Source organism: Rhinichthys klamathensis, unplaced genomic scaffold, assembly GCF_029890125.1.
Source record: "Rhinichthys klamathensis goyatoka isolate OS25496 unplaced genomic scaffold, OSU_Roscu_1.1 h1tg000298l_1, whole genome shotgun sequence".
NCBI classification, from domain to species: Eukaryota; Metazoa; Chordata; class Actinopteri; order Cypriniformes; family Leuciscidae; genus Rhinichthys; species Rhinichthys klamathensis.
Window position 1 is genome coordinate 1,222,346 of NW_026606817.1, and position 27,828 is coordinate 1,250,173.

At 39.0% G+C, this 27,828-nt stretch overlaps 1 protein-coding gene across 1 annotated transcript; it reads left to right on the top strand.

The window, feature by feature from the left end:
- The first annotated feature begins 15,008 nt into the window (after positions 1-15,008).
- On the top strand, positions 15,009-22,071 carry prokr1b (prokineticin receptor 1b). The gene is made up of 2 exons (XM_056270170.1): positions 15,009-15,515; positions 21,307-22,071. The coding sequence occupies exons 1-2, from the start codon at positions 15,046-15,048 to the stop codon at positions 22,022-22,024; spliced, it is 1,188 nt and encodes a 395-aa protein (XP_056126145.1). The 5' UTR covers positions 15,009-15,045; the 3' UTR covers positions 22,025-22,071.
- Positions 22,072-27,828: the final 5,757 nt, after the last annotated feature.

The window sequence follows — 27,828 nt, forward strand, 5'->3', positions numbered from 1 at the left end:
GATTAACCTCATGAAATTGATGTCTTATTGCATGGAAATAAGATTGTTATTATTTCCACTCTTTCTTTCAAAGACCCAGTGGCCTACAATCACACTTTATACAGTAGTCAACATTTCAAGTGGATCAAAAAAGTACATCAAAGTTGTCCTAAAACAAGAATGGGTATTGTTCAAAATTCATGTTTAATGAATAGTCCAGGCAAAGTAGCGTTTTACGAGAGACTAATTGTACAATAATTTGTTGCAGCATAGATCATTTCTATAAGGTGTCCAGAACAACATACTAAAAGTCCTAAGAAATCCTAGTTGAGGAAAAATGAATCTTTACATAATGAAACCCATGAAAAGTCAATTTTTTTGTATTACAGGTTTCTTTGAAAATGAATTTTAATATGCAAATGAGCTATACACTAATCGAATATGCCTAAAATACATCCAAATAGGCTTAATTGTTTCCTTTATTCCTACCACAATAAAACTTTAAAAAGTACAAGTATACATGAAAAGTAACTTTTTTTGTATTACAAGTTTCTTTTGAAATGAATTTGAATATGCACGTGAGCTCCACACTTATTGAATATGTCCTAATTTGCAAAAATGTTACTTTTCATGTATACTTTCACTGTGTGATTGTGATAGGAGTAAAGGAAAAAATAAGCCCATTAGGGTGTATTTTGGGCATATTCGATTAGTATATTGCTCATTTGCATATTCAAATTCATTTTCAAAGAAACTTCTAATACAAAATCTTTTACTTTTCTTGTAGACTTTCATTGTGTAAAGTTTTATTGTGGTAGGAGTAAAGGAAAAAATAAGCCTATTTGGGTGTATTTTGAGCATATTCGATTAGTGTATAGCTCATTTGCATAATAAAATTCATTTTCAAAGAAACTTGTAATACAAAATTTGTTACTTTTCATGGATACTTTCATTGTATAAAGTTTTATTTTGATAGGAGGAAAGGAAAAAAAATAGCCCCATTGGGGTATATTGTTGTCTGGCCTTACTGGCACACATCTCGGATTGATGAGAATTAAACAAATTTCCTCAACTAGGATTTCTTAGGACTTTCTAACTTGTTGTTCTGGACACCTCATAGAAATGATCTATGCTGAAAAAAATTCTTTTTACAATTAAATCTATTTTTGGCTCCAAAATGAGTTACTTTGCCTGGACTAGAAAGGTTTTGATCCACTTCAAATGTTGATTACTGTATTAGGTGGACTTAACTTTTACAGCAGGCACATTTTTATTTTGCAGTATACTGTAGCTAGTAAGCCAACAGTTTTCGTTTATTCATATTTTTAGCTTATAATTTTAAGTGACAAATGTCACATTTAATTTAAATTTTTTCTCTGTGACATTTTTTTTTTTTTTTTTTTTACATACATGATAAGACCAAAATAACAAATACAATTCTTGTAAAGCAAACATTTTATATTTGGTAATGTTATCCCCAATCATGCTCTCTTTCTTTAGGGGAAATTTAAATGTGAGATTCTGGAAACGAGATCTAAAATTTAGCGGGATGGGTCGGGTCGGGTCGGGATTTATGAAAAAAAATCATAATTATTACAAACTTTTGACCACTAGTATAAGTGTTTTATAACAGTTTCTTGTTCACCCAGTCAGAATTTTGAGTCCACTTTTGTTAAGAGGCGTTCGGAGGTAATCAGCTGGTCACTGTGATCTGTCTGGCACATCTGTCTGTGGCCCCGCTCAGGTGAAGGTGAGTCATCCACATCAGGGCTTTGGGGGTCTCTGCCATGCTCTGATCGGAGATGGAGCTATGCTCTGATCGGAGATGGAGCTACTCTCTGTCATAATGGATTATTATCACACTGACGCATCCTCAAGTGATTGCTCAAAGCATAAGCTGGCAGAGCTCCCCTCTCCTTCACTTTGCAGTCTGCTTTCTAACTGAACAAGCTCTCCGTTGACATTGTGAGGGACGTGACTGGCTAGAAGCAAATGGGAGGATGACGTATGAGTGTGTCGAATGAACAGAGTTGTGTACATTCTCTTGTGCATTGTGTGTGCCTGGCTATAGAATCTTCACTGGGAAATCAATGGGTTTTTTGTCATTTGGAATTGATATTGCTCAATGCGGAATATTCTTGTGTCTGCTGCATTTAGCTTTCACAATGATAAGCAGAACTTTGCAGAAACATGACAGCTGAACAGACAGCATTTTTCAAAGAGTAAATAAACACATTCAGAGCATTCACACAAGCAACATTAAATGCCTGAATAGCACATACATCTCTTTAATGGTTAGGCTCTGCATTTCTGTAAATCTAACATAAAAAAAAATTACCAAAACTTTACAGCTAAAATAAAACAGAACTTTTAACAAAATTCATATACAGTAAATGCTTTTCCCCCATTAGTTTCCATGAGTGGAATTAAAAACGAAAAAGTTTCAACTTTGTTAAAAACTCCACAAGAATAATTGAGGGGACATATCTACTGCTCAGTCCCCTTCAGGGTAACACTTCGTTTTAAGGGTCCAGAATTATGCATTAGTTAAGCACGAACAAACTAGTAATGAATGATTAACTTAACATATAGTTAGGACATATTAGCCATTATTTACAATTTATTAAACATTTGAAGGATCCACGTTCATGCGATGAATAAGCAAAAATAAGCTAGTAATTAATGATTAATTAAATGTACAGTAAACGCCTTTTAGCCATTACACTGGGTCCCCTCACTGGGATGCACGGTTGACATAGATCTTCAACGCCCTTACCGGGCAGAGGCCAAGAGGCCGCACATCACTCCCAGTCTCTGAGTCAGGAGGGGAAAAAGCCTCCAGGAACAATTGCTGGGAACGAAAAGGGGTCGAGGCAACCTTAGGAACATAACCTGGCCTAGGTCGCAACAAGACTTTAACCAATCCCGGGGCAAAATCCATACAAGAAGGGCTGATTGAAAGAACCTGTAGATCCCCAATTCTCTTAAGGGAGGATAAAGCAACTAGAAGAACTTTCTTAAGGGTCAATAACTTTTCTGACACAGACTCCAATGGCTCAAAGGGGTCACCTGTTAATCCCTCCAGGACGATAGAAAGATCCTATGTGGGAATTCTTACACGGAAAGTCCTAAGCCGTCTCATCCTTTGCAGAAAACGGGAGACCAGGGGGTGACCTCCAACAGAAACACCTCCCATAGGCACATGTTCAGCAGATATAGCTGCCACATTAACCTTAAGAGTGGCTGAGACTGTCCCTGCCGAAAAGCAACTCTGCAAGAACTCCAGTATTAAACCGACAGAGCAATGAACTGGGCAAAACAGCCTTCACTTAAAAGCATACAGGTCCCTGTGTAGGGGGCCCTAGAGTTAAGAATAGTATCTGTAATCTCAGCGGAGAGACCAGACAACATTAACGCGCCCTGCTCAGGGGCCACACCCACAGCCTCCATAAATCCGGACGGGGTGCCAAATCATGAGACCAGACCTGCCTGAGTCAGCAGGTCTGGTCTCAGGTGAACCTCCCAAGGAGGGCCGACTAACAGACTGACCAGGTCTGAAAACCATATCTGAGTGGGCCAGAACGGGGCCACCAACAACCGATGTCTTACTTTGTCAGTTCGTACTCTAAGCAGCACCACTGAGAGTAATGAATCGGTGGGAAGGCAAAAAGTCTGGTCCTGGGCCACTCTTGAGCCAGAGCGATGGAGGCGACAGGGAAATCCAGAGCGGGCAGTGCGTAGTCATGCTCGAAGCAAACAAATCCACTTCCGCTCGGCCGAACCTCTGCCATATGAGGCTCACCCAAGCGGCAACATTCTAATCTGAAAAATGAAGCCTACCCGGAAGTGCGAAAAACTGCAATACATCGAAAATCCGCTAGAGGGAGGTCCCAAAAGGGAGCAAATATCCATAGACCGCATGTTAAAATGTCCGTTTTCATAGCATAAATTCATGTTTTTACAGGTTGGTCCCATGGACTTTTATTGTATTTTTCGATAGGTTCCGAGTGCCTGACAACTGTGAGGGGGGTGAATTTTTTTCCAACTCGTTAGTTTAGATAACGTGCTGCGCCGAGTTGAATTCCTGAAATTTGACGTCTCGGCCATGATCTGGCACAACACATCATACCACCTCTGTATCCTTTCTGAACATTTGTATTGAAATATCGTACATTACATGGGTTGCTCTGCTATAAACTGCACTAACCAACACTGTAGGACTAGTACTTCGCTCCTTTTTTTCCGGTAAGTGACATTCCACTACTATTTCACGTAGTTAGCACTATTTAGCATCAATGTTTGTGGGCAGTGGCACTGCAACCGTTAGCATTAAATCGCCTCAGATAAGTTAGCGTCTGCCAAAATGCGTCTGCCAAATGAATAAATGTAACATAAGAATAGACTGATCTGCGAGCTAGTTGGTCGCACGTCAGAGGCGCCCGCGCCATTGGATGTGCAGTTGCCGCAGCACAGCCTATGAGCGAGCTATGCAGCTGCAAATGCGTTTTACATATAGGCTTCAGTAAATCGAGGAAAAGGAGTTTCAACATAAGAATGATACTGACTGTAAAAAGTAGCCTAGTCTGCCAGTCGATCTTGTAATGTTACAGATAGCTGAGGCTGCTTGGCTGAAGAGGCGCGTCCACCGGCCGGTTCAGTCTCACACAAAGCCCGCCCTTTTACCCATATATGGATTGGCCAGAAGGTGGGCGGAGTTAGGATTTCCCAAGATTTTCCAAGATGGCGCCGCCCATACCCCCCATAAACGGCCTCAAAACCGTTCTTCAGAAAGTCTATGGGTGACATCACAGACGCTTTGTCCATATTTTTTTACAGTCTATGGGCTCACCACCTGAGGGTGCAGCTTCAACTCTCCTGGTTCCAAGCCCTGCCTCGAAATTAGGTCCGCTCACAGGTTCAAACGACCCGTAATCTAAACCGCTCTGACTGACAGGAACCTGGTCTGGGCCAAAAGAAGGACACACTTCGCCAGCCAGTACAGGGGGCGAGAGCGTAGCCCTCCTTGACGATTCAGGTATAAGACCACAGTCATTTTGTCTGTCCTGACCAATACATGTAGGGATAGGGAAAGAAACCTTTGAGTGCCAGAAACACTGCCAGCATTTCCAAACAATTTCTCCTGACTCAAAGCCGAGGCCTCCTAAGGACTCACTGTCATGGGAAGGACCCCGTTGGTAAGAGCCTTGTTGAATAGTACGTAACACCCATTGTGAGATCACGGGCAGACGTTTCCACGCGGCCCAGTACTCTGCTAGGGGTTTTAACTACTCTATTTTTAGCCAGCAGCCATATCACCCTGTAGCCCAAGACTGGTTGCCCACTGAAGCTAAGCAGGGCTGAGCCTGGTTCGTACCTGGATGGGAGACCTTCTGCGAAAACCAGGTTGCTGCTGGAAGAGGTGTTACTGAGGCCAGCAGGGGGTGCTCACCCTGTGGTCTGTGTGGGTCCTAACGCCCCAGTATAGTGACAGGGACACTATACGGTCAAAGAGCACTGTCCTTCGGATGAGACGTTAAACCGAGGCCCTGACTCTCTGTGGTCACAAAAAATCCATGTCTTTCGAAAGAGTAGGGGTGTAACCCCGGCATCCTGGCCAAATTTGCCCAGTGGCCTCTGTCTATCATGGCCTCCTAATCATCCCCATTTATATATACCAATTGGCTTTATCACTCTGTCTCCTCTCCACCAGTAAGCTGGTGTGTGGTGGGCGTTCTGGCGCACTATGGCTGCCGTCGCATCATCCAGGTGGTGCTGCACATTGGTGGAGGTTGAGGAGATCCCCCCTTCCATGTGAAGCGCTTTTAGTGCCAAAAAAAGCGCTATGTAAATGTAATGAATTAATGAATTATTTTTGTCTTATAGAGTGTCTTATCCTTTTCTTTGATGTCAGTAAGAGTAACCCAAAGATGGCACTCTACTGAAACCATTCCCACCATGGACCTGCCTATTGAATGAGATTGGCATCATGAAGAACTAATAGGTAACTATGAAAAATTATAAATAATTACTAATTAATTCGCCTTTGGCGAAGCCCCGCCCCCCTTAGTTACTGTTGCTACGTCCATCAAACAAACTTCATCTGGGCTCTGGTATCAACATGGCTTATGCTGTGACAGCTCTTCGTGCTGAAATTTTATCAAACTTTTATAAAGCAGCAAATAAAGTGTCCGACAGAAGTAGGCAAAGGGGCTGCAATATACGTTCAAAGGCTATATTCACGACATACAGGTGAAACGCAAGGAACAACAAGGCATCCAAATCGAGGCAAAAGCATACCGGTCACAGTCAAAATTTTAACCACCGCATATCCTACTCATGGAGACGGAGGCTGGGACTAACAATATCTGTTCATGCAAAACTGGGTAGGTCTCTATTCACTTCTATAATCGTTATTACAAAGCAAACGGACTACGCGAGTATAATGTTGTTGTATTTATTAGCAGCGTGTGCTAGACGACACTCGTCAGGATTTGACTTCGGTTTGGGAAGGGAAAAAAACGCACACCCCCCTCCAACCTCTCTGGGAAACGCGTATCTGTGTTACAAATGCCCCAGGCACAACGTTTAACCATATTTTTGATAAAACTACGACGGTAATAGCCGGCCGAGACTAAAAACATGAGATGCCTGTGTTAAAGTCAATGGAGCGCTGTGAAAAAGTGCCGGACCTCTGTGCCGGACCTCTGTGAGAGCTCGTTCTTGGCTGCGCTGTGATTGGTCAATCTACATTCTAGGGTGTGGCTTAGCCAAAGGCGAATCACTAATCACATAATTAATGTGTTTTAGATGTTCGCTACCTGAAAAAAGAAAAACTCACTTTATCAGCTTTTTTCACTTTTCAAACTTTATTAAAACTTTTTATTTGTTTTCAAATGAATATAGGTCCTTACACACCGAGTCCGAAATTTACGTCCAGAATTTCCGCACGTATAAAAATAAATACCACCTCACATTATGTCAATCATCTTTGCACACTGCCTCCGAAACTTTCGTCCGTCATAAAAAAAATTGGGATCGGGTTCGATTTTCTGTTTTTCACACAAACGCAGCAAGCATTTTGAGAGGTGTTTTGACAATTCAAAGCCACCGAATGACAAATACGAAAAAGGGCATACAAAATATTTCGGACTCAGTGTGCAAGGACCTTAAAGCTGTAACGGGTGCATGCAGAAGACGACACAGAAGATGAAGATTCAAACGGGTAACTTTACTTATAATTATCCAACAGGTAGCGATCCATACAAAGAATACAAACACACACCAAATTGTACACGATACCGGAAAAAGAGTGCAGGATAAGGTGACCTATATATACACAAACTCAAACAAGATGATTAAACTAACACAGCTGACACGGATAAACTAATAATGACGGTCACCAAGGATGCTGATGAGTGAGGTTGATCAGAAGAAAGACGCATGACAAATGAAAAACAAAGTCCATGAAAACGAAACTAAACTGACAAAAGCATATATTCTGTGCCTAAATGGCCTGATATTTAAAGCATTATTTTCAATGGCCATAAAACCTAACCTGACTGAAAATATTTAAAGATGTGACCAATTATATACCATTTCTAATGGGTTACTCCAGCAACAACTGCAACCCTTTTTTGCGTCTTTCATTCTCGGTTACCATTTGCTCTGTGTAGCTCACGTTAGCCTCTGAAGATATGATCTGTGATCTGACCCTGTAAGCGTAATGCCAGCTGACATTCTAGCACTCACCCACTGGGTTCCAGCGTAGTCTACCTCAATCCTCAAGACTGCACATGTAAACCACAATCTGCATGGCTTTACACATTAGAGCACACACTCACAGTCATAAGAAGATTCGGTAACACTTTAGAACACTGTTCAGTCATTGGTGGATAATAAGAACAAATCAGCAACGCAATATTAACATTCTACATTTAATTTTATGAATTAAACAGCTTTTAATCATTCTAGAAACATCACTGGAAAATTTGAAATAACACATTAAACGTGAAAGTACTATGCAATCATTTAAGATGTTTCTCCTTATAGAACCTTTTTGGCTTAAAGCGTTCTTTCTTAGTCAGGAATCCTAGGGTTCGTCATTGAAGGATGGGACCAGGTTTGTTTGAGATGCCAGCTTGAAATTGATTTAGATTTTTTTTTTTACCCGTCAGATCCCGCTGAGAGAATTGGCTGGGACGTGAGCCTGACCCCCCATGGGCCGGGACTGGTGGCGGTTGCCATGACAGCTCGATGAACGCAGATAAATGTTGACCATCATGAACTTTTAAAGCGTTTACAGTGTTTGTGGCACAGCATGTTAATACAACAAAATCATTTTGACTTGTTCCTGGAGGTATAGTGAGAAACTCACAATGGAAGTCAATGGCACCAATTTTTGGAGGATTTGGACTGTAAAGTTTCGGTCATTTCTGTGGCAGTTTTAGCTATCATGGTTGTGGTAATCAAAATGATGTGCATGTGCTGTTGATTGAGCTTACTTTTAATAAACCCAGAATATTCCTTTAATAAACTTGTAAGAAGTTAGAAAAGCACACAGGAACTAAAGCTAATTGAATGTAACATAAATGAAAACTGTAATAGATTTGCATTCAATTGCAATTACATGCAGTCAAGTCGCCTACAGCCATATTCCTTTAAAGCACATTATTTCAATGAACTTAACCAATTCTCCTCCTCCTTCTTTAACTAAAGCATTCTTGTAATGAATGCATCACATGACTCGGGACATAGCCTGAGCACATTAGCATAAGCATATGACTTTAAGAACTTGGCACAACTAAGGGCAAGATTTCTGTATGCAAAATATGTTCTGCTTGTCTCTCCTGACACTTGACAAGGCATTTTTGCATGCATTTATTTTGCAATGCATGTCTTTTTTACTGAAAATATTGTCTGACAAGTGAAGAAAATATAGTTTATCCTGCTGGCTATGGATTTTTAGTAAATCAGATGCTCTAACTTTCTCAGAACAAAAACTCAGCACAATGAAAATATATCAATAGAGTTTGTCTAAACGCAACAGGGAGTCGATGCGGTCCCAGAAACAGCAGTTGTCTGCTCTCCAACAGTGTAAATGTGTTTAATGAGAGAATGATGTGGTGATATTCACAGATCCGTTGGGAACGCAGCCTCAGTCCCTCTGCTGTCCTGTGTAATCCACCCATCGGACGAGCTGACGGAGCGACCGATGCTTCACACACGAGGCTGGTGTTTAAGTTGAGCTGAAAGTAAGAGGAGAACTGTGACACAAGCCAGTGTTTGTCTACTTCAGTTTAACGAGTTCGTTTGCCCATAAAATCTTTAAGATATTAGGTTAAACTTATTTGGCTTGCTGTCCGCTGGAGAGGGGCTCGATGAAGCAGCTTCAACTCGAGCTCTGATATACCCCCCAGTGGCTAAATGTAGGACCTGTTAATTACAGGGCAAGGTACCTAAGATGAAGGTGGAGTTTGGGGAGGTGGAGGGATACTAGAACAGCTGATACTAGGGAGAGGTAAGCGGCTGCTTATATACTCTGTTTGTTGATTGAAAGATTGGATGGGCTCGCTCCTCCCTAACTTACGTTTAGGAACTTCATTTAACAAGTTCGTTTGCCCATAAAATCTTTAAGATATTAGGTTAAACTTATTTGGCTTGCTGTCCGCTGGAGAGGGGCTCGATGAAGCAGCTTCAACTCGAGCTCTGATATACCCCCCAAAAGTGTTGAATAAATATTTGGGACAGCAAGTTAGAATAACGTGATCAAATACAGGATGCCAATAAGCTTAAAGTATGTTACCCCCCAAAAGAGTGGAAATTGAAAGCTGTATGGAGCATGGATGGACACTGCTGCGGCAGTGATATGTTTAAAGGGGCTCCTGGCTGGAACTGCGTCTCCCTACTATGCCCACCATGTGGGGCTATGAGTGGAGCTCCGGCGGGAGCTGTGTTTGAAAGAGTGTGCCTGCGTTCGTTGTGGAGTGAAACGACATGGGCTTGTGGAAATTTGACTGGGGTACATCTCACCGCTGCACTGCTGCGGCAGTGACTTTCAGAAATTACTCCTGTGGGAGTATCTTGGGACTGGAGGTTGGAGTACGAGGTTGGAGAACGCCCTGCCACATCCATGACATGGAGCTCCATGGAGTTAGAGAACATGGGGCTTCCAGATGTCACAAATGGGGAAGAAGGTCCTCGTCCCTAAAGGCGAACGGGCCACCGGTGTCTGAAGCGAAACTCCCTACGCAGCAAGAGGGAGCCTACGGTATACATAGGAAAAGCAGAACTACCATCCTTCTGACGCAGGGGGCGGAGATCACATAAAGACATAATGGCCCGTCGCGTTCGAGGGACGTGCGATCCTTGGTACCTCCAGTCCTGATTTATTCGGATAGGAGGGCCCACACTGCGATCCGAACGGGAGAGCCTCCATGGTTAAAAACATGAAGGATACTAGAACAGCTGATACTAGGGAGAGGTAAGCGGCTGCTTATATACTCTGTTTGTTGATTGAAAGATTGGATGGGCTCGCTCCTCCCTAACTTACGTTTAGGAACTTCATTTAATGTCTGCTGCAGTGGATGAAGTGGCTATTTATTTTAATCACTCTCACAAGAACTCAATGGTTATTCACAGCCTTTATTCAAACATTTAAATGTATTAGAACAATTTTAATTAGACAAGTTTCATGAATCCCTAAGTAGCTGACATTGTGATTTTAAAAATATTAGATGGGAGGAAAACTTATATGTTAATGCATTTTCTTGCAAATGTTTTGAAATGCAATGCAAATGCATTGAAATATATATATATTTCCACCACCATGGGGAAAGTTATACTTTTAAAAGTAATGCATTCCTTTACTATATTAGTAAATTACTTTTTTTATGTAATGTTATGTTCCTTTTGTGTTATGTTTTCTCACCTGTGCTGGGCTAGGCTGTTTGTTTGTTTTTTTGATAACAAAAAAGTCCTATTTTTGGCACATGTAATGGCTCTTTCTCACCACAAAAGTGAAATGAATAAGCCTCAAGCTGAAGGAAAGCACACAACACCTCAGCACTCCTTATTCTCTCAACATGAGGACTGGAGTCAGTCAATACATGGGAAAACAAAGCATTACTTGTTTAAAAATGTAATTCAGATATTTCATTGCAAATTTAAAAGCAATGCATTACTTGGAAAAGTAATCTGATTACATTACTCACGGTTACCCTCAACACTGACCACCGGTTGTTACAAGTGTAATGGAGACTTAATGCTGTTGCTTAAAAAAAAAAACTTTCGTTTTCACAATCGAAATGCATAGTAAATAAAAATCAAGGACAGAACAAATAAATGAACGAAGAAACGTGTCTCCTAAATGAATACAAATCTGCCTCCTGGGACCCAGGAATAGACTTGTGTCCTCTGTAGTGGACATTATATTGTTGTGCATTTCTCTGACATCATACATCATGGACGTCCAGTAAAGAGCAGACTCAGGGCTTTTCAGAGACACCAAATGATTGGAAGTTTCACAATGACAACTGTCTCTCCTTGGACTTTAAAAATGACTGACATTAATCTATTGATCAAACTTAACACTCTTACAGAAATATGATCATATTTTGTAAGGATCATTTAAATCTGACCAATTTTTTAATTGTTTGTCATAAATATAAACATCTCAGGAAAACGCTATGGGGTTTCAAATCAAAATATGACTTTCTGTTACGAATCAAGACATAGATTTCCTACATGTCCACTTTAGAGGACACCGGGACTTAAATCATGTTCATCAGGCTTTTTGGGAGACACAAGTGAATAGGGTAAGAAATTATATTTCAATATTCCTATGACATATTAGATATTATAATGAAAACCTCGCCAATTACTACTCCAATTATTACACTTCTTTTTTTCATTGAATGTTGCCCCAAGAACACATTAATATGCAAATTAGATACAATGTACATTAGATACATTGTATAAAATGGGAAAACCCGCTATTATGGCCATTTTACACACATATTGCATAAAGCAAAATTGTTTATCAAATCATTCTGTTATATCTTTCATAACATAGAATCATCTTTATACAAACTTTGGTAGGCTATATGAAATCCTGAAACCTAACAAAGATTGGTGATTTAAAATAAAATACCATTGTTTTTGCCCATTTATGTCTTTTTATTTTTATTTTTAAAATTGAGTCCTGGTGTCCACTACAGAGGACATAACATAACAAATGAATAAAATATAATTTTTCAAAATATTTTTCTTATGCCGACAAGCATTTTCGCATTTTTAAAAAAATTTCTAAGCAATGTAATGACACGAAAAAATACTAACTTTTTTTCTTGGTCTCATGATATTGGGTGAATTCAGTCAGGTAAATTGGGACACTTTATAACTATATCTACAGGCTATATAATGTTGCAATATAATCCCAACTGAGCCTTTCAATCCAATGACTGTATTAAATGTATAATTTGCCGTATTGTAGAGACTCTTACAATTACGCGCGTCACCGCGTCACAGTGAGCAGGAGGAGCCCGTGCTCGAGGACTGAAGAAGCCAATGATCAGACCTTCACATCTGCCACCAGAGGGAGAGAGAAGATGCTCATCTGTGCAGGACTCGCGCGGGGCTGCGCACAAGGGCGCGCGCCTTACACAGATGCGGCACGAGACAATGACACGCGTCTCTCAACTCGTACAAGTCGGTAAGTTTACGCACAACATCAGATGAGACAACTTCATCGTTATTTATACTAAACATGTTATAAAACATGAGGTGACAGGGTAAATAATGTTGGATAAAGTGCTAAATATTTACTGTGAAATATCTGTCATTATTGATGTCTATTATTGTTATTCTTCTTTATGAATTTACAGTCTTGCTCTAATAATAAAGTAAACGGCCAGCAAACAGAATAGTTGATTTTTCATTTCAAGAAAACAAACAATAATTGTAAGCACAGTTATGATGCCTCTTCATGGTTATAATAAAGCTCATGTTGCAGACGTGATGAAATATTCCAGTTCCATAGGTATATTGCATTTGTATATTTATGATTTACATACTGTGCGGTTATGACTAATTGATTCATATAAATATATAAAGCTTTACTTGATGTATCATAAGTTAACACCCTTTTAATGCATTGTTAATACATGTTTACTAAAAGTAGAATCTTATTAAAATGGAATAAGGTGTTGTGGTAGAACCAGGAAGGCAAGATGTTTAATAATGTAAAATTTAAAAAGTGTAAAAATTAAATTGTAAAAGTGAAATGATTTTTACTTTGAAATAAGCATCACACTTTAATAATCAATCCTTGAATGTATCAGTCAAACTGTCCACTTTAAAACCGTTTGAAGGACAAATAAGAGATTTTGTTTCTTGAAAATGGCATATTTGACCATCTAAATGCTTTTGGTTTGCAAAGATCATCATTTTCTGCTTGGTTTCCTAAGAGATCTGGATGCTTTTCAGTGGCATACATTCATGTTTCCCTCATAGTGAATCACGTTCGTCCACTTTTTTAGTAATACAGACACATTGCAGAAGGAGAAAGTACATTATTAATACGTTATCCGCAGGAGAAAGGCTTGCAGTGCTGGAGATGTTTCTTCCACGGGATCTTCAACATTTCCTCCTCCTCAAGTTAATGAAAATGTGTTCATTATTTAAAGGAACAGTTTATTCCAAAATGAACAATCTATTATTATTCACCTAATCGTTCCAACTCTCTAAGGCTTCTTTCTTTCTTTGAACACAAAAGGCGATATTTTGAATAATATTCTGGTTGCTCTTTTCCATACAATTATAGAGAAAGGGAAATTAAGCTTTCAATGAACTAAAAGCACAATAAAAGTTTCTCAAAAAATATAGTGCAAGTCTTCTGAAATCCCATACTGCAAAAAAATAAAATAAAAAAAATAAAAATTCTGGCAAAAATATATTCTAAATATGTGTTGTACACAATGAAATATATTTTTGTACATTGAAAATATATTTAGTTTTAACGTTCATATGCCAAAATATATTTCAGGGCCAACAAAACACATTTCCAGTCTTACAGTATACTGCATTTTGGCTAAATGCAAATGTGGATGGAATAGCCTTCTAAAGATCTACCGGTACATGTTTTGTATCCATCATTTAAAATGACATTATAAAATACACTGATCAGCCACAACATTAAACCACATGCCAACACCTTGAACTTTTGATTATGTCCCTTAAAGTATTTCTCCTGCTTTTTTATAAACTCCAACTTTTGCAGTGTGGCAAGTTTTGAAGTTCATGTACAACAAGTAAAGTTTTTCTTTAAATGTGAAATTTGTAAATGTATTCTCTTGGTTTGAAATATGTGGAGGGCAAAATATATTTTTTAATGCTTTTAAAAATAAACATTTTATTTTAAAATATAAAAAAATGGCCAAAACATTTCTTGGTAGAAAATATATTTACATAAATCTGTGAAGTTATCTGTGAACTTCTTTCTGAAACGCGTCACAAAAATGAACCGAAACTCAGCAAATAATTGCAATGCAGACATGAGAGATATGTCTTTAAAAAGCTTGAAGTGTCTAACTCAGTAATATTGTTTACCACATGAAATAACATCAGTGTTTGATTGCCTGTGTTTATGTTTTTTTTTCCTTCCTTGACCGTGATTGTTTTGTGTTTCATGTGCGGCTTTCTCCTACTGAAAATGAAATCTGAAGCATTATCAAAAGACAAGAACCAGCCTGGATCATGATCGCTGACTGCTAGAAAAACTGTTCGAGACGAGAAACCCGCCAGAAATAACAAGAACTCCCTCCCTCACTCACTCACTCACTCACTCACTCACTCACTCACTCACTCACTCACTCACTCACTCACTCACTCACTCACTCACTCACTCACTCACTCACTCACTCACTCACTCACTCACACACACACTCACTCACTCACTCACTCACACACACACTCACACACTCACTCACTCACTCACTCACTCACTCACTCACTCACTCACTCACTCACTCACTCACTCACTCACTCACTCACTCCTCCTGTGTTTCTGCCATGGCGGACGCAAACATCTCTCAGGTGGCAGCCGTGTACGTGAACCCTCGTAGTCAAGTTCCCGTTCTGGACGTCCATGACGCTTACACGGACTTCTACGACATGGACTATGGCGTTCCTGCTGATGAGATGCCGGACACCACGCAGGGACTGGCCTACTTCGTGGCCACCATCGTCATCGGAGCGGTCCTGATCTGTATCATGCTGGTGTGCGGCTTCGGAAACTTGTTGTTCATCGCCACTCTGGCCCGATACAAAAAACTCAGGAACCTCACCAACCTGCTGATCGCTAACCTGGCCATCTCCGACTTCATCGTGGCGGTGGTTTGCTGCCCTTTCTTGGTGGATTACTACGTGGTCAAGCAGCTCTCCTGGGACCATGGGAAAGTGCTGTGTGCCTCCGTCAACTACCTCAGGACTGTGTCTCTGTACGTGTCCACCAATGCCTTACTGGCCATCGCCGTTGACAGGTCGGTGTGATTTAGATACTGTAAAAATGAATACGCTATATCTAATCAATAAAATTATGGCAACAGATTACAAGCAATAGTATAAATTAAATTTAACAAATTAGAATTGGAGAAAACCGTAATTTCAAGTCACCATTATGGTGATCGGTGTTCGTTTTAGTTGGGCTCTTGACCCTTAAGTCATTAACTTTAAGTTTTGTCTGCCTGCTGTACCTGAGTTTTAACACCCAGATGAACAAATAGAAAAGGTGATCTGATGGTGTTGGTTATGTTTTAACATAATCATCATTTCACAATCATTTGCCCTGAATCACTGAACTCATAGAGCCCAATTTCTTAGTTAGATTTACTTTATTAATTATAGCAGCACTGGCCTTGTACACCTTGTAATATTTTTAGCCTTTTCAATGAAATCTGCATATTTAGTGGCCGAAATATTCTTGGCTTTCAGATTCATGCATTATCCATTGAGGCTCCTATACTCTTCAAATACTACTCATCTGTGAGGAAAATATTGCATTCTCTGCAACAAAAGCTTTCCAGTTATTCAGTAGGATTGAAAAATCTGCCATGCATTATCCTGTATGGAGAACAAAGCGAGTGAAAACCTGTTCACTATCTTAGCAACTTAAAGTAGAACTGCACTTTAAGGAATAGTTCAATTCAAAATGAAAATTCTGTCATCATTTACTCGCCCTCAAGTCGTTCCAAACCTGTAGGAGTTTCATTCTTCTGTTGAACACAAAGGAAGATATTTTGAAGAGTATGGGTAACCAGACAATTGTTAGTCCCCATTGACTTCCATAGAAGGAAAAAAAAAAAATACTATAGAAGTCAATGGGGACCAACAACTGTGTGGTTACCGACATTCTTCAAAAAACATTCTTCTTTTGTGTTCAGCAGAAGAAAGAAACTCATACCGGTTTGGTACAACTTGAGGGCGAGTAAATGGTGACTGAATTTTCATTTTGGAGTGAACTTTTACTGTAAAAAATATATAAATAAAGGTTAGGGATGCACTGATATGGACATTTTAGATTACCGATAATTCTTTATATTTGGAAGCCGATAACGATATATTGGCTGAGAAATCTAAAAAAAAATTTTTTATTACAAAATTGATTACAAAACAAAAGTGTCACAATTAAAAGGCATGTCCCAAGCACTTCGACATAAATCAAACGAAAGAAGTACAGTAGCATAGTTTGAACCAGAGTAAGTTTTCAAAATGAATTTTACACTCCTATGGCCAACTTTCTGTACCAAAAATTAAAATTAAAAATAAAATCATATTTCAAGCACTTCAAACCCGTCATGTTGAACAGTGTGTATCTGAAGTGTCTCAGCTAAAGGAAATAATCCTTTATTTATTGGCTTTAATAAATCGGCCAAATTTTCTTATTGAACCGATAACTATAACATTAAAAATGAACATATATCGGCCAAAAACAATATGGCAGCTGATATATCGTGCATACACAGGCAATGAGGCTCCAGCGTAAAAGAAGTGAATTAAAGCATGAGAGAATGTGATGCATTATTAACAGTATAGCAATAATCACAATAAACAATACTTCTGGCAATTAAAATAATTCATTAGTCCAAATGTAAGTTGTTTAAAGTTGACGAATAATGAATAAAAAAAGATCTCATTATTTACTCACTCTTGTTTTTTCTAAAACCATAAGCTGTTATTTTTTTGTTGGTCAAAAAGGAGAATTTTAGAAGAATCGTTATACAGCTGTTTTCCATGATATAAGACTTCATAAACACAAAACAGCATATAAAGCTTTGTGTGGTGAAATAGTCCATATAACTATATCCCCAGTCTTCTGATGTCATACAATAGCAGGACATAAAAAATAGAAATTGAAGCTGTTATTAACTCGTAATCTTCAGAAATCTCGTTCACATTTGCATTCACATGTCGACACACCATGGCAGGATTGATGTCAGTGTGTGTCGCAGCTGAACATTACACACTCACACATCTCTTCACATTTCATACAGTAACATTGGTGAAGGGAAAGATTATCTGTGATTATCTGTGAATTATCTAATTGTAATAATATTAATAATAATACAATTTCCCTTTGTGTTAAAAAAATGCATATTGTACATTGGAACAACATAAAAATGAGTAAAGAGTGATGTAAGTTTAATTCTTAGATTAACGTTCTATGACACTGGTATTTATAATGCATTATAATGGTATTCTGAATGCATTATGCATTATAAAAACATTCTATGAATTATTGCTGTAAAAACAAAAATAATATCTCCCATTGTGTTAAAATAAAAAAAATAACTGCGTACATACTGTACATTTGGAACAACATGAACGTGAGAAAATAGTGATGTAATTTTAATTTTAAGATTAACTTTTTATGAAGCCTGTATTTATAATGCATTATAATGGTATTCTTAATGCATCTTAAAAACCTTAATATTCATAACAACAGTTATAACATCATTTTATAGGATTATAGTTCCCATAGATATAATATATGTCTCATATCTTGGCATTGATGAAGTATCTGACTCCTTCTTACTGTAAAGTCTTCATGGAAACATCCAAAAGGCTTTATAATGTGCTCATAATGTTTGTTAGTGCTCTTTGTCTGCGTCAAGTAAAGTAACATGAGTTATAACTGTTACGGTTATTCATAAGATGATATAACATATTATACGTAATTATACATGCATTATAATGCCTTAAGAATACCGTTATAATGCATTTTAAATAAAGGCTTCACAGAAAGTGTGTTTACCAGCTTCAAACACGTCTCATCCATTCAGAATATAAACTCTGAACCCTGTTTTATTCAATAAATAAAACCCAACCCGCTTCCAGATGTAGAGACCGTGCTAATGTTAATGCTAATGCTCACATATGAAAGACTGTTAGGGATATTTCTGTAAAAATGTGAGTGAATCCCACGGGCAAGAAATTGTTTAAAACGCTATCTCTATGCGGGTATTCTGTAACATCCTTTTCCAGGATAACAACAATTATGTGTCCTTTACACAAGCTGCATATCCCGAACAACTCGTAATAAAGCATGTGTGAACATGACCATATTAATGATCAGATTTGTCCTATATCAGAGAGTGAATCAAGATTACATTTCAGCTCCTGTTCTATTTCTTTAGCAGTTATTAATAGCTTTTAAAGTTTCTCCCGACACTTCATCTAAGCTAGTCATTTTACACAGTTAAATTATGACAGGACAGAGTTTGTTTGAACCTCGTCACGTTTTCATGTTTTTCATCATGTTTTTTAATTAAGAAAAAGGCCTCATGAAAACCACTTGTGATTACATTTGCCTTGCTGTTTGACTTGTCTGTAATGACAGTCCATAATTAAGGAAAATTTAATTATGAATGGCTTACAAGTTTCTGATCTACTGATAGAAATCCTTAAATAGAATAAATTGTACCAGAAGAGCATTTCCTGAAGGAAGCATCAGTGCAGCAAAAGAATTGTGTTAAAGTCAGCTTGAAATGAAGTTGCTCTGGTCTTTTCTCCTCTATTGTGTCGTATATCGAGTGAAACGCTTCTGGAACAAGTACAGATGTGGGCGGGGCTTGATTGTGTTTGTGGGGAACTGATTGGATGGTTGTGGTTTGCTATTGGCTGATCTCATGTGAGTGACAGGTTGCTCCGCCCACATCATCAGAGAAGAGAAGAGATGCTGCAAGAGGAACTGATTCTGATTCAAGATTACCAGGAACATCAATTTAATGATGTGCTGATAAATTATAATAAATACTGCAATATTAAAATTAATTGATTTCACAGTGACTTCGATGTGTTAGTGAGCTTTAGGTTTTCACACAAGACTCAACACAGTCGCTGTGCAGTGTAAAGTTTGCAGTTATGTTAAAATATTTTATATTTATAAAATAATAAGAAAGATGTGATTATTCACAATTCAGTATGGAAAAAAGGATAGTTCACTCAAAAAATAAAATGATATCCAACATCATGATTCAATGATTAATCAAGTGATTCGGCTCAGTTTATAACCTTTGATAAGTCGATCACAGGAACATCCAGATCTGTGTTCTGATCCAGAGAGCCGTTGGCATGAAACCGCTTTACTAACAGTCCTTTCAACACACAGTATCAGTACTTCTGTCTTACAATCATTCATATTATCACAGAAGTACTGGGATAAAAGTTTATTGTTCATTAGGGGTGCAGCGGTTCACAAAATCCACGGTTCGGTTCGATACGATACAGCAAAAAGAAAGAAATGCCAGAGAAATTTCCTATTTATTAAAAGGAAAATTATTTTTAAATAAATGTGAGTTTTCCTACATCTTGAAACTTTTAGTTTTTATAAATGGGGGTAATCTTTGAAGGATGAGCAAATAATGTATAATATTTGTTAAAACATAATATTTGAGTTTTGAAGTGCTGGAAAAATATGTGTGATTTACTTGAAAGCATTTTACTATTCCTGCCAAACTTCCATGGTTACAGTGAGTGTTACTACAGTAAATCCATGGTGAATGTTGCTGATCTGTGGACTTACGGCCTATACACGTTAACAATGTTTCTCCTGGTTTCCACGTCAGCGCTGTTTGATCCGTTAATAACGGAGAAATGTGAATGTTTCTCACTAGATCTCGCAGCGATGTTATTACTTCAGTGGCGAAGTCAAATGCTGTGTATAACAGTGTCTCTTGATCAAGATCGGCTCGCTCGCTCTGCACTGACATTCATGGTCCAAACTGATAAACGGTCCGTGAAGCACAAAATAATAAGTTCCGCTTTCATTACGTTTGCCATGTGGTATTGCGCAACGTTGTGGTGGTTTTTGCTCAGCAGGAAAAATTGTCCAACGAATCTTTCGGTTTGTAATGCGTATTCCGTACCGGACCGAAAGTCTCGTACCGAACACCCCTATTGTTCATATATAATCTAAATAGAGTAAATCACCTTTTGAAAGGAACTTGACGCTTCAAATAAAGATGATATCAGTTACTTCATTACACCAGTAGGTGGCGACAACAGACTGTTAAAAACGTGTCATAGAATCATTAACTCAAGAAATGTTTTTAAAAACGCTGATACACCCAGTTAGCCTGGTTAAAACCAGACCATTCTCAGTTGTAACTGAGTTATGGTCTGGCAAAGCGTCATAGACAAATCATTTCCAGAGGGGCGTCACCAACGGACGTCGCGGATAGACCTAAACCCAATCAGAGCGATGAAGGAGATGACGTATGCAGAGCGGCGGAGACACATCTCCGAGTGTTGTTCTTTGCTCGGTTTTTAACTAAAAGGAAACGTTCAAATGGCTTAAAACAGACGCGATAGCTGATTGGAACGAGTGATGTTCGACGGCGGCATCCATCTTTGTAATGTAGGCTACAAAATCTGCTTCAAAATCCCAGCGCTGTCGTCATCGTGTAAAGCCCGCCCCAATGCTTCTGATTGGTGCCGCGATTTCGACGGATTGGAAATGGGCTTGAATGAGCTCTTTGCCAGACTAACTTTCAGAGCAAATCTAAATTTGCCGGAAGTTGTCTGGGTTTTCCCAGGCTAACACCCAGTAATAAACCAAGTGAAGTCTTTATGAGTGAGTCATTGAATCATTCACTCCACCCGATTTTTGGTAAAAATAATTACATTTTTGTAAACCAAACAATTGTGATTCTTGCATGGCGCAGCGCTACACCAGTGCAGACAGTTAAACCTGTGCATTGGTTAGTAAACAAAAGTGAATTTCCCCGTATAGTATGAATGTAAATTGACCCTGGTCATCTTTGTCGTGTGTAGGTATATGGCCATCGTTCATCCCTTGAGGCCCAGAATGAAGCTCCAGACGGCATACTGTCTCATCACTGGGGTGTGGGTCGTCCCAGTGTTCATTTCCATACCGTCCGCATACTTCGCGTCCGCCACCAAAGTCCCCAACGGGGCGAACCGCAGCAAGACCTTCTGCGCCCAGATCTGGACGGTGGACCAGCAGCTGTACTACCGCTCGTACTTCCTCTTCATCTTCGCGGTGGAGTTCGTCGGGCCGGTGCTCACCATGGCCCTGTGTTACCTGCGCATCTCCCAGGAACTCTGGTTCAAGAGCGTGCCGGGTTTCCAGACGGAGCAGATCCGCAAGCGCCTGCGCTGCCGGAGGAAGACGGTCATGGTGCTCATCGGGATCCTCACGGCGTACATCCTCTGCTGGGCTCCGTACTACGGATACACAATCCTGCGGGATTTCCACCCGACGCTCATCTCGCGGGAGCGCAACTCCCTGGTGGCGTTCTACATCATCGAGTGCATCGCCATGAGCAACAGCATGATCAACACCTTCTGCTTCGTCAGCGTGAAGAACAACACGGTCAAATACTTCAAGAGGATCGTTCTTCTGCGCTGGAAATCCACATACACCTCCAGGAAGACCGTGGAGGAGACGGACATCCATCCCAATCTCACCGAATGTAAGAAGGGAGCCGAACTGAGTGGTTTTCACGTCACCCACATTACAGACGATTAAAGAGGACTGGTAACACTTTACAGTGAGGTTCATTCGGTAACTAACATGAACTAATAATGAGCAAAACATTTCTTACAGTATTTATTAATCTTTGTTAATGTTAATACAGCTGTTCATGTTAGTTCACATTAACTAATGTTAACAAATACAACCTTTGATTTTGATCATGTGCTAGTAAATGTTCAAATTAATATTAAATAAGATTAATAAATGCTGAAGTAGTGCATGTCATTCTTAGTTCATGTTAACTAAAGTAATCAACTAATGTTAACTAATGAACGTTATTGTAAAGTGTTACCAGAGTGTTGTTTATACTGGCGTTGTCTTGTGACTGTTGTTATGTTCTCGTGGTTTTAGTAAAAAGTCTGTTTTTTTTCCTGTGAAATGTGCCATTTTCATTCTTTGTTATGTATGTGTAAGCGATCATTTCAGTTGTTTTGCACAAATGTATTTTATGAGTAAATGAACTGCTCAGCCTAAAGCATTGTGAAGGACTTATGTGGATCAAAGGCAATGGTAAAATATAAAACTACTGACATATAGTTTTGATTATAAGTACAGAACAACATACTGTTCGTTTTTTGGTAACGCTTTACTTAAAGGCTTTTATATACACTCACCTAAAGGATTATTAGGAACACCATACTAATACTGTGTTTGACCCCCTTTCGCCTTCAGAACTGCCTTAATTCTACGTGGCATTGATTCAACAAGGTGCTGAAAGCATTCTTTAGAAATGTTGGCCCATATTGATAGGATAGCATCTTGCAGTTGATGGAGATTTGTGGGATGCACATCCAGGGCCCGAAGCTCCCGTTCCACCACATCCCAAAGATGCTCTATTGGGTTGAGATCTGGTGACTGTGGGGGCCATTTTAGTACAGTGAACTCATTGTCATGTTCAAGAAACCAATTTGAAATGATTCGAGCTTTGTGACATGGTGCATTATCCTGCTGGAAGTAGCCATCAGAGGATGGGTACATGGTGGCCATAAAGGGATGGACATGGTCAGAAACAATGCTCAGGTAGGCCGTGGCATTTAAACGATGCCCAATTGGCACTAAGGGGCCTAAAGTGTGCCAAGAAAACATCCCCCACACCATTACACCACCACCACCAGCCTGCACAGTGGTAACAAGGCATGATGGATCCATGTTCTCATTCTGTTTACGCCAAATTCTGACTCTACCATCTGAATGTCTCAACAGAAATCGAGACTCATCAGACCAGGCAACATTTTTCCAGTCTTCAACTGTCCAATTTTGGTGAGCTCTTGGAAATTGTAGCCTCTTTTTCCTATTTGTAGTGGAGATGAGTGGTACCCGGTGGGGTCTTCTGCTGTTGTAGCCCATCCGCCTCAAGGTTGTGCGTGTTGTGGCTTCACAAATGCTTTGCTGCATACCTCGGTTGTAACGAGTGGTTATTTCAGTCAAAGTTGCTCTTCTATCAGCTTGAATCAGTCGGCCCATTCTCCTCTGACCTCTAGCATCAACAAGGCATTTTCGCCCACAGGACTGCCGCATACTGGATGTTTTTCCCTTTTCACACCATTCTTTGTAAACCCTAGAAATGGTTGTGTGTGAAAATCCCAGTAACTGAGCAGATTGTGAAATACTCAGACCGGCCCGTCTGGCACCAACAACCATGCCACGCTCAAAATTGCTTAAATCAACTTTCTTTCCCATTCTGACATTCAGTTTGGAGTTCAGGAGATTGTCTTGACCAGGACCACACCCCTAAATGCATTGAAGCAACTGCCATGTGATTGGTTGATTAGATAATTGCATTAATGAGAAATTGAACAGGTGTTCCTAATAATCCTTTAGGTGAGTGTATAACGCATTATAAAAATATGTTTAATGCGTCAATTATGCACCTTATAATGCATTGTATGATCCCATGAATAATTTCAACCACAATTATAATACATTATAATACTTATCTATTCATTGTTACACCTTTAGAAAGTATAATGCATTAAAGCACATGGAAATCAACCAATTTCAGATGTAACAAGGAATCTGCAAATATTATAATGCATTTTAACTTTGGTTACATTTATTTATGACTTTTTTTTTCATATGATATTTTTTAAAAATCTATTTCTCTTTGGAGAAAACGAGTGGGATTTTTTTTACTTCCACAACTTTAAAGCTCTATTTATGAAAAAAAAACCTAAATAATATTTTCTGGCAGTATTTCTATAAATACAATTATGGACTCATTGAACCACCACTCAGTAATTTACTATTATGTATTACAGATTATTTGAAAATGATAAGCAGGGTCTTTTTTCGGTGGATGTTTTATATTTGGAAGAAATAAATTTTTCCATAGTTCTGGAAATGTGGACATTTGCTGTCTTTTGTGTTGTTAATACAGTATCTGCATGCATTCTAGCCAAATAAAGTTGAACCTGAGAACCAAGCCATGTGTCGTGTAGAGTCCTATAATTTTACAGTCATAATTCAAGAAGCAATATCGATCAGTTTAGTGGTGATGTCTGAACATTCGGTCTCGCATAACCTGTGAGTTATATTTCTCTGTGCTCTGTAAAGCAAGGTCTCTATTTATCTAAAGTCCAAGGACAGTTCATTCATAATTTACAGAATCTGTCGATACTTAACTCATCACATGAAAAATTATATTTAGTGTGGTTTATTGTTTATTATTGGAATATAGTAGAGAATTTTAATCTAACTTCCACAAAACTACATCTTTGGTGATTTTTATTTTATAGTAGAACTCTGTACTAACATTTAAATACATTTGATGCAACATGTTTTTACAGTGTACTTAAATTAAAAATATTGGAAAAACTTTATTTTAAGGTGTCATAGTTACACTAATTATACATTAACACATTTACAAGTTTTGAGTAATATTAATTAACTACATGTCTATAGGGTTTGGTTTTGTTCAGGGTTAGTTGCTGTCACGGGACGTGCACGGCACAAAGGTGTGAGGACTCAAGTGCAGGAGAAATGAACTTTATTACAAAAAAATAAACAAACACAAAGCAAAAACCCACGAGGGGGGAAAACACAAGAAGTAAAAATAAAACAATAACAGAACCTGAAAGTGCAGAGTATCACGGGGAACAGGACACATTTGACAACGATCCGACAAAGACTGCAAACAAGAGGAGACTTAAGAAGGGAACTAATCAAGAGGGGACAGGTGGAAGAACTCAAACAATAATCAGGTAACGAGGGGGAGGGATCAGACAACGACAAGAGCACATGGCCCAAAATAACAAAACACCCATGTGCAGCACAAGACAGGACAGGCATGTGACAGTTGCATGTAATTATGCATCATTTATAGTTTTACTATATTATTTGTATTACTATAGTAACTACATGTAACATATGTAACAATGACACCAAAAGCGTTACCAACATATATGCATGTAATCAGAGTAGAGTTGTTCCGATTCCGATACTAGTATCGGAAATGCCGCCGATACCAATAAAAATTCTGGCATCGGTATCGGCGAGTACTTCTATCTGCGTACCGATCCGATACCATTTTCTTAAACAATTACTAGTTATGCACGCTAGCTTTGCGTAACGCTGCAAATCGGAGCTCAATAGGCTATGTGCACAAGCGTAATTTCGAACTTCCGCTATTGTCTGAAGTCGGCATGTCAGTTTCCGGTTTACGGCTGTTCATCCGCAACCGCTATAAACGAACAAGATGAGTGCTGCTGTTGTACGAAAAAAAGAGTTGTTAAACACATCTAAGTTTCTAAGAACTGTAGGTGGATCTATCATCTAACGCCCGTTTCACACATACCCCGTTTGCAGTGCGTGTTGCGGTGCAGGAGCAACGCGCGCTATAGTACTTTCACATATGATGCGTTTGCAGTGAATAACTGATCCGCGGCTGTACCACAAACACATACTTACTATTTTTATTTAAAATCCAGAAGTTGTGCTGCAACTTTTATTTCAAAAAAAGTTGTCAGCATTGCGATTCTCTTTGTACACACTCTTTAATGGATGTATGCACGTTTAAACACAATTTAAACAACGCAAGTTAGGGCTATTATTCCATGCATTACTTATATTAAGTTGCTCAAGCAAGTGGTCAAATTTACTATATTAAAATGGCAAATATTTTAAATTAAAACTTAAAATTGGCAAAAACAGCCGACTCACATGCCTTTTCTTTTGCATTTAAATTGTAATAGCCTACAATAGATCTTGCATGTCACAAAGAACTTGTTTTTCCACCTCCACGAATGAGACGAGTGTTGTTCATTATGTCGCCTTAATTGTAGTTTTCCTTGATTTACCCCGGTTTTCACAGTCTTCAGATGACTGTGAAAAATAGTAGTACCGGTATATTAAATGCATTTAGGGTGAGATTACTACATTTTATTTAATGAAACGCATTTATGGTGAAATTACTACATTTTCAGGTCAATCTTTGTGCATTTTGACCACAAAACATGCGGTGTCACTTTAATGCAGCACAGCAGAAATAGATTCGGTGCAGAAACGATCGCTGCACTGCTGTTATACGTGCCGCATCTGAAACGGTGTGAAAAGTGAAAGCCCTAACCTGTTAATATGGTGCGTTAGGAGCACTGCTGTGTGCCACTTTGCTCTGCTTCAGGTCGCTAACAGCCATTTGAGCTTCCAACGCTTCCCGAAAAACACCAACCTTCGTGCGCAGTGGCTGCACAAAATAGACATTTTGGGCGACGCGAAAAAAAAAAAAAAAAAGTAAGTATGTGTTTGTGGTACAGCCGCGGATCAGTTATTCACTGCAAACGCATCATATGTGAAAGTACTATAGCGCGCGTTGCTCCTGCACCGCAACACGCACTGCAAACGGGGTATGTGTGAAACGGGCGTTAGATTATAGATCCACCTACAGTTCTTAGAAACTTAGATGTGTTTAACAACTCTTTTTTCCGTACAAGAGCAGCACTCATCTTGTTCGTTTATAGCGGTTGCGGATGAACAGCTGTAAACCGGAAACTGACATGCCGACTTCTGACAATAGCGGAAGTTCGAAATTACGCTTGTGCACATAGCCTATTCTTCTTCGCTGCTCTAAACAGTGGTTGCTTGTGGCAACACAGGAAGTCGTGCTGTTGTCACACAAGCAACCACTGTTTAGAGCAGCGAAGAAGAAAACGCGCGCGCGCCCTGCAGTATGTCCGCTGTTTAGCAGTATTTCAGACTGGACAACCAGCTAGTAAAACGGCGACATGTCTCATATGCCATACTGCAATTTCGAGGGGTGGAACAAGTATTAGCAACTTCAAGTAACACCGAGTAACCCCGCAGAACACGATTACACAACAGCAAGGGCAGAGAAGGATGAGCCGCGCCAGAATCAACAATCTCTGAAAGCTTCATTCAAACGAAGAGAAATGTTTTCAAAACACAGCCAACGAGCGATCATAAATATAACCGACACAACATGTAAGTTATTAAGTTTATTATTCTGGATGACCAGCCGATGTCAAAACTGAAATGCCGTTTGTTTAACAAAACTGTTTATGGACCTTAAATTATAAAGAGATAATTTTCTTATATTATTCATATATAATTTTTTTTAGATTCCTAGATTTATTTGTTGCACTTTTTTTATACAGTTATATATTGTAAATCTAAAATACCTTTTTTCAGTTTACAGTATTAGATGTGTGGCTGCATTTTAAGTTCTTTTTCACTTAAGAAAGATAAATAATATATTGCTGTGAAATGTATGTCAGATAATAAAAATACTCTAGTTCACTCTATGTATTTGTTCATGTTTAATTAAGGGATAAGTCTGAAGCACA

Bases quoted from the DNA above. Each gene is read 5' to 3' on its own strand.
- prokr1b (XM_056270170.1), top strand. From the start codon at position 15,046: ATGGCGGACGCAAACATCTCTCAGGTGGCAGCCGTGTACGTGAACCCT. The intron at 15,516-21,306 runs GTCGGTGTGATT...TGTCGTGTGTAG, and splicing joins CTGGCCATCGCCGTTGACAG to GTATATGGCCATCGTTCATC.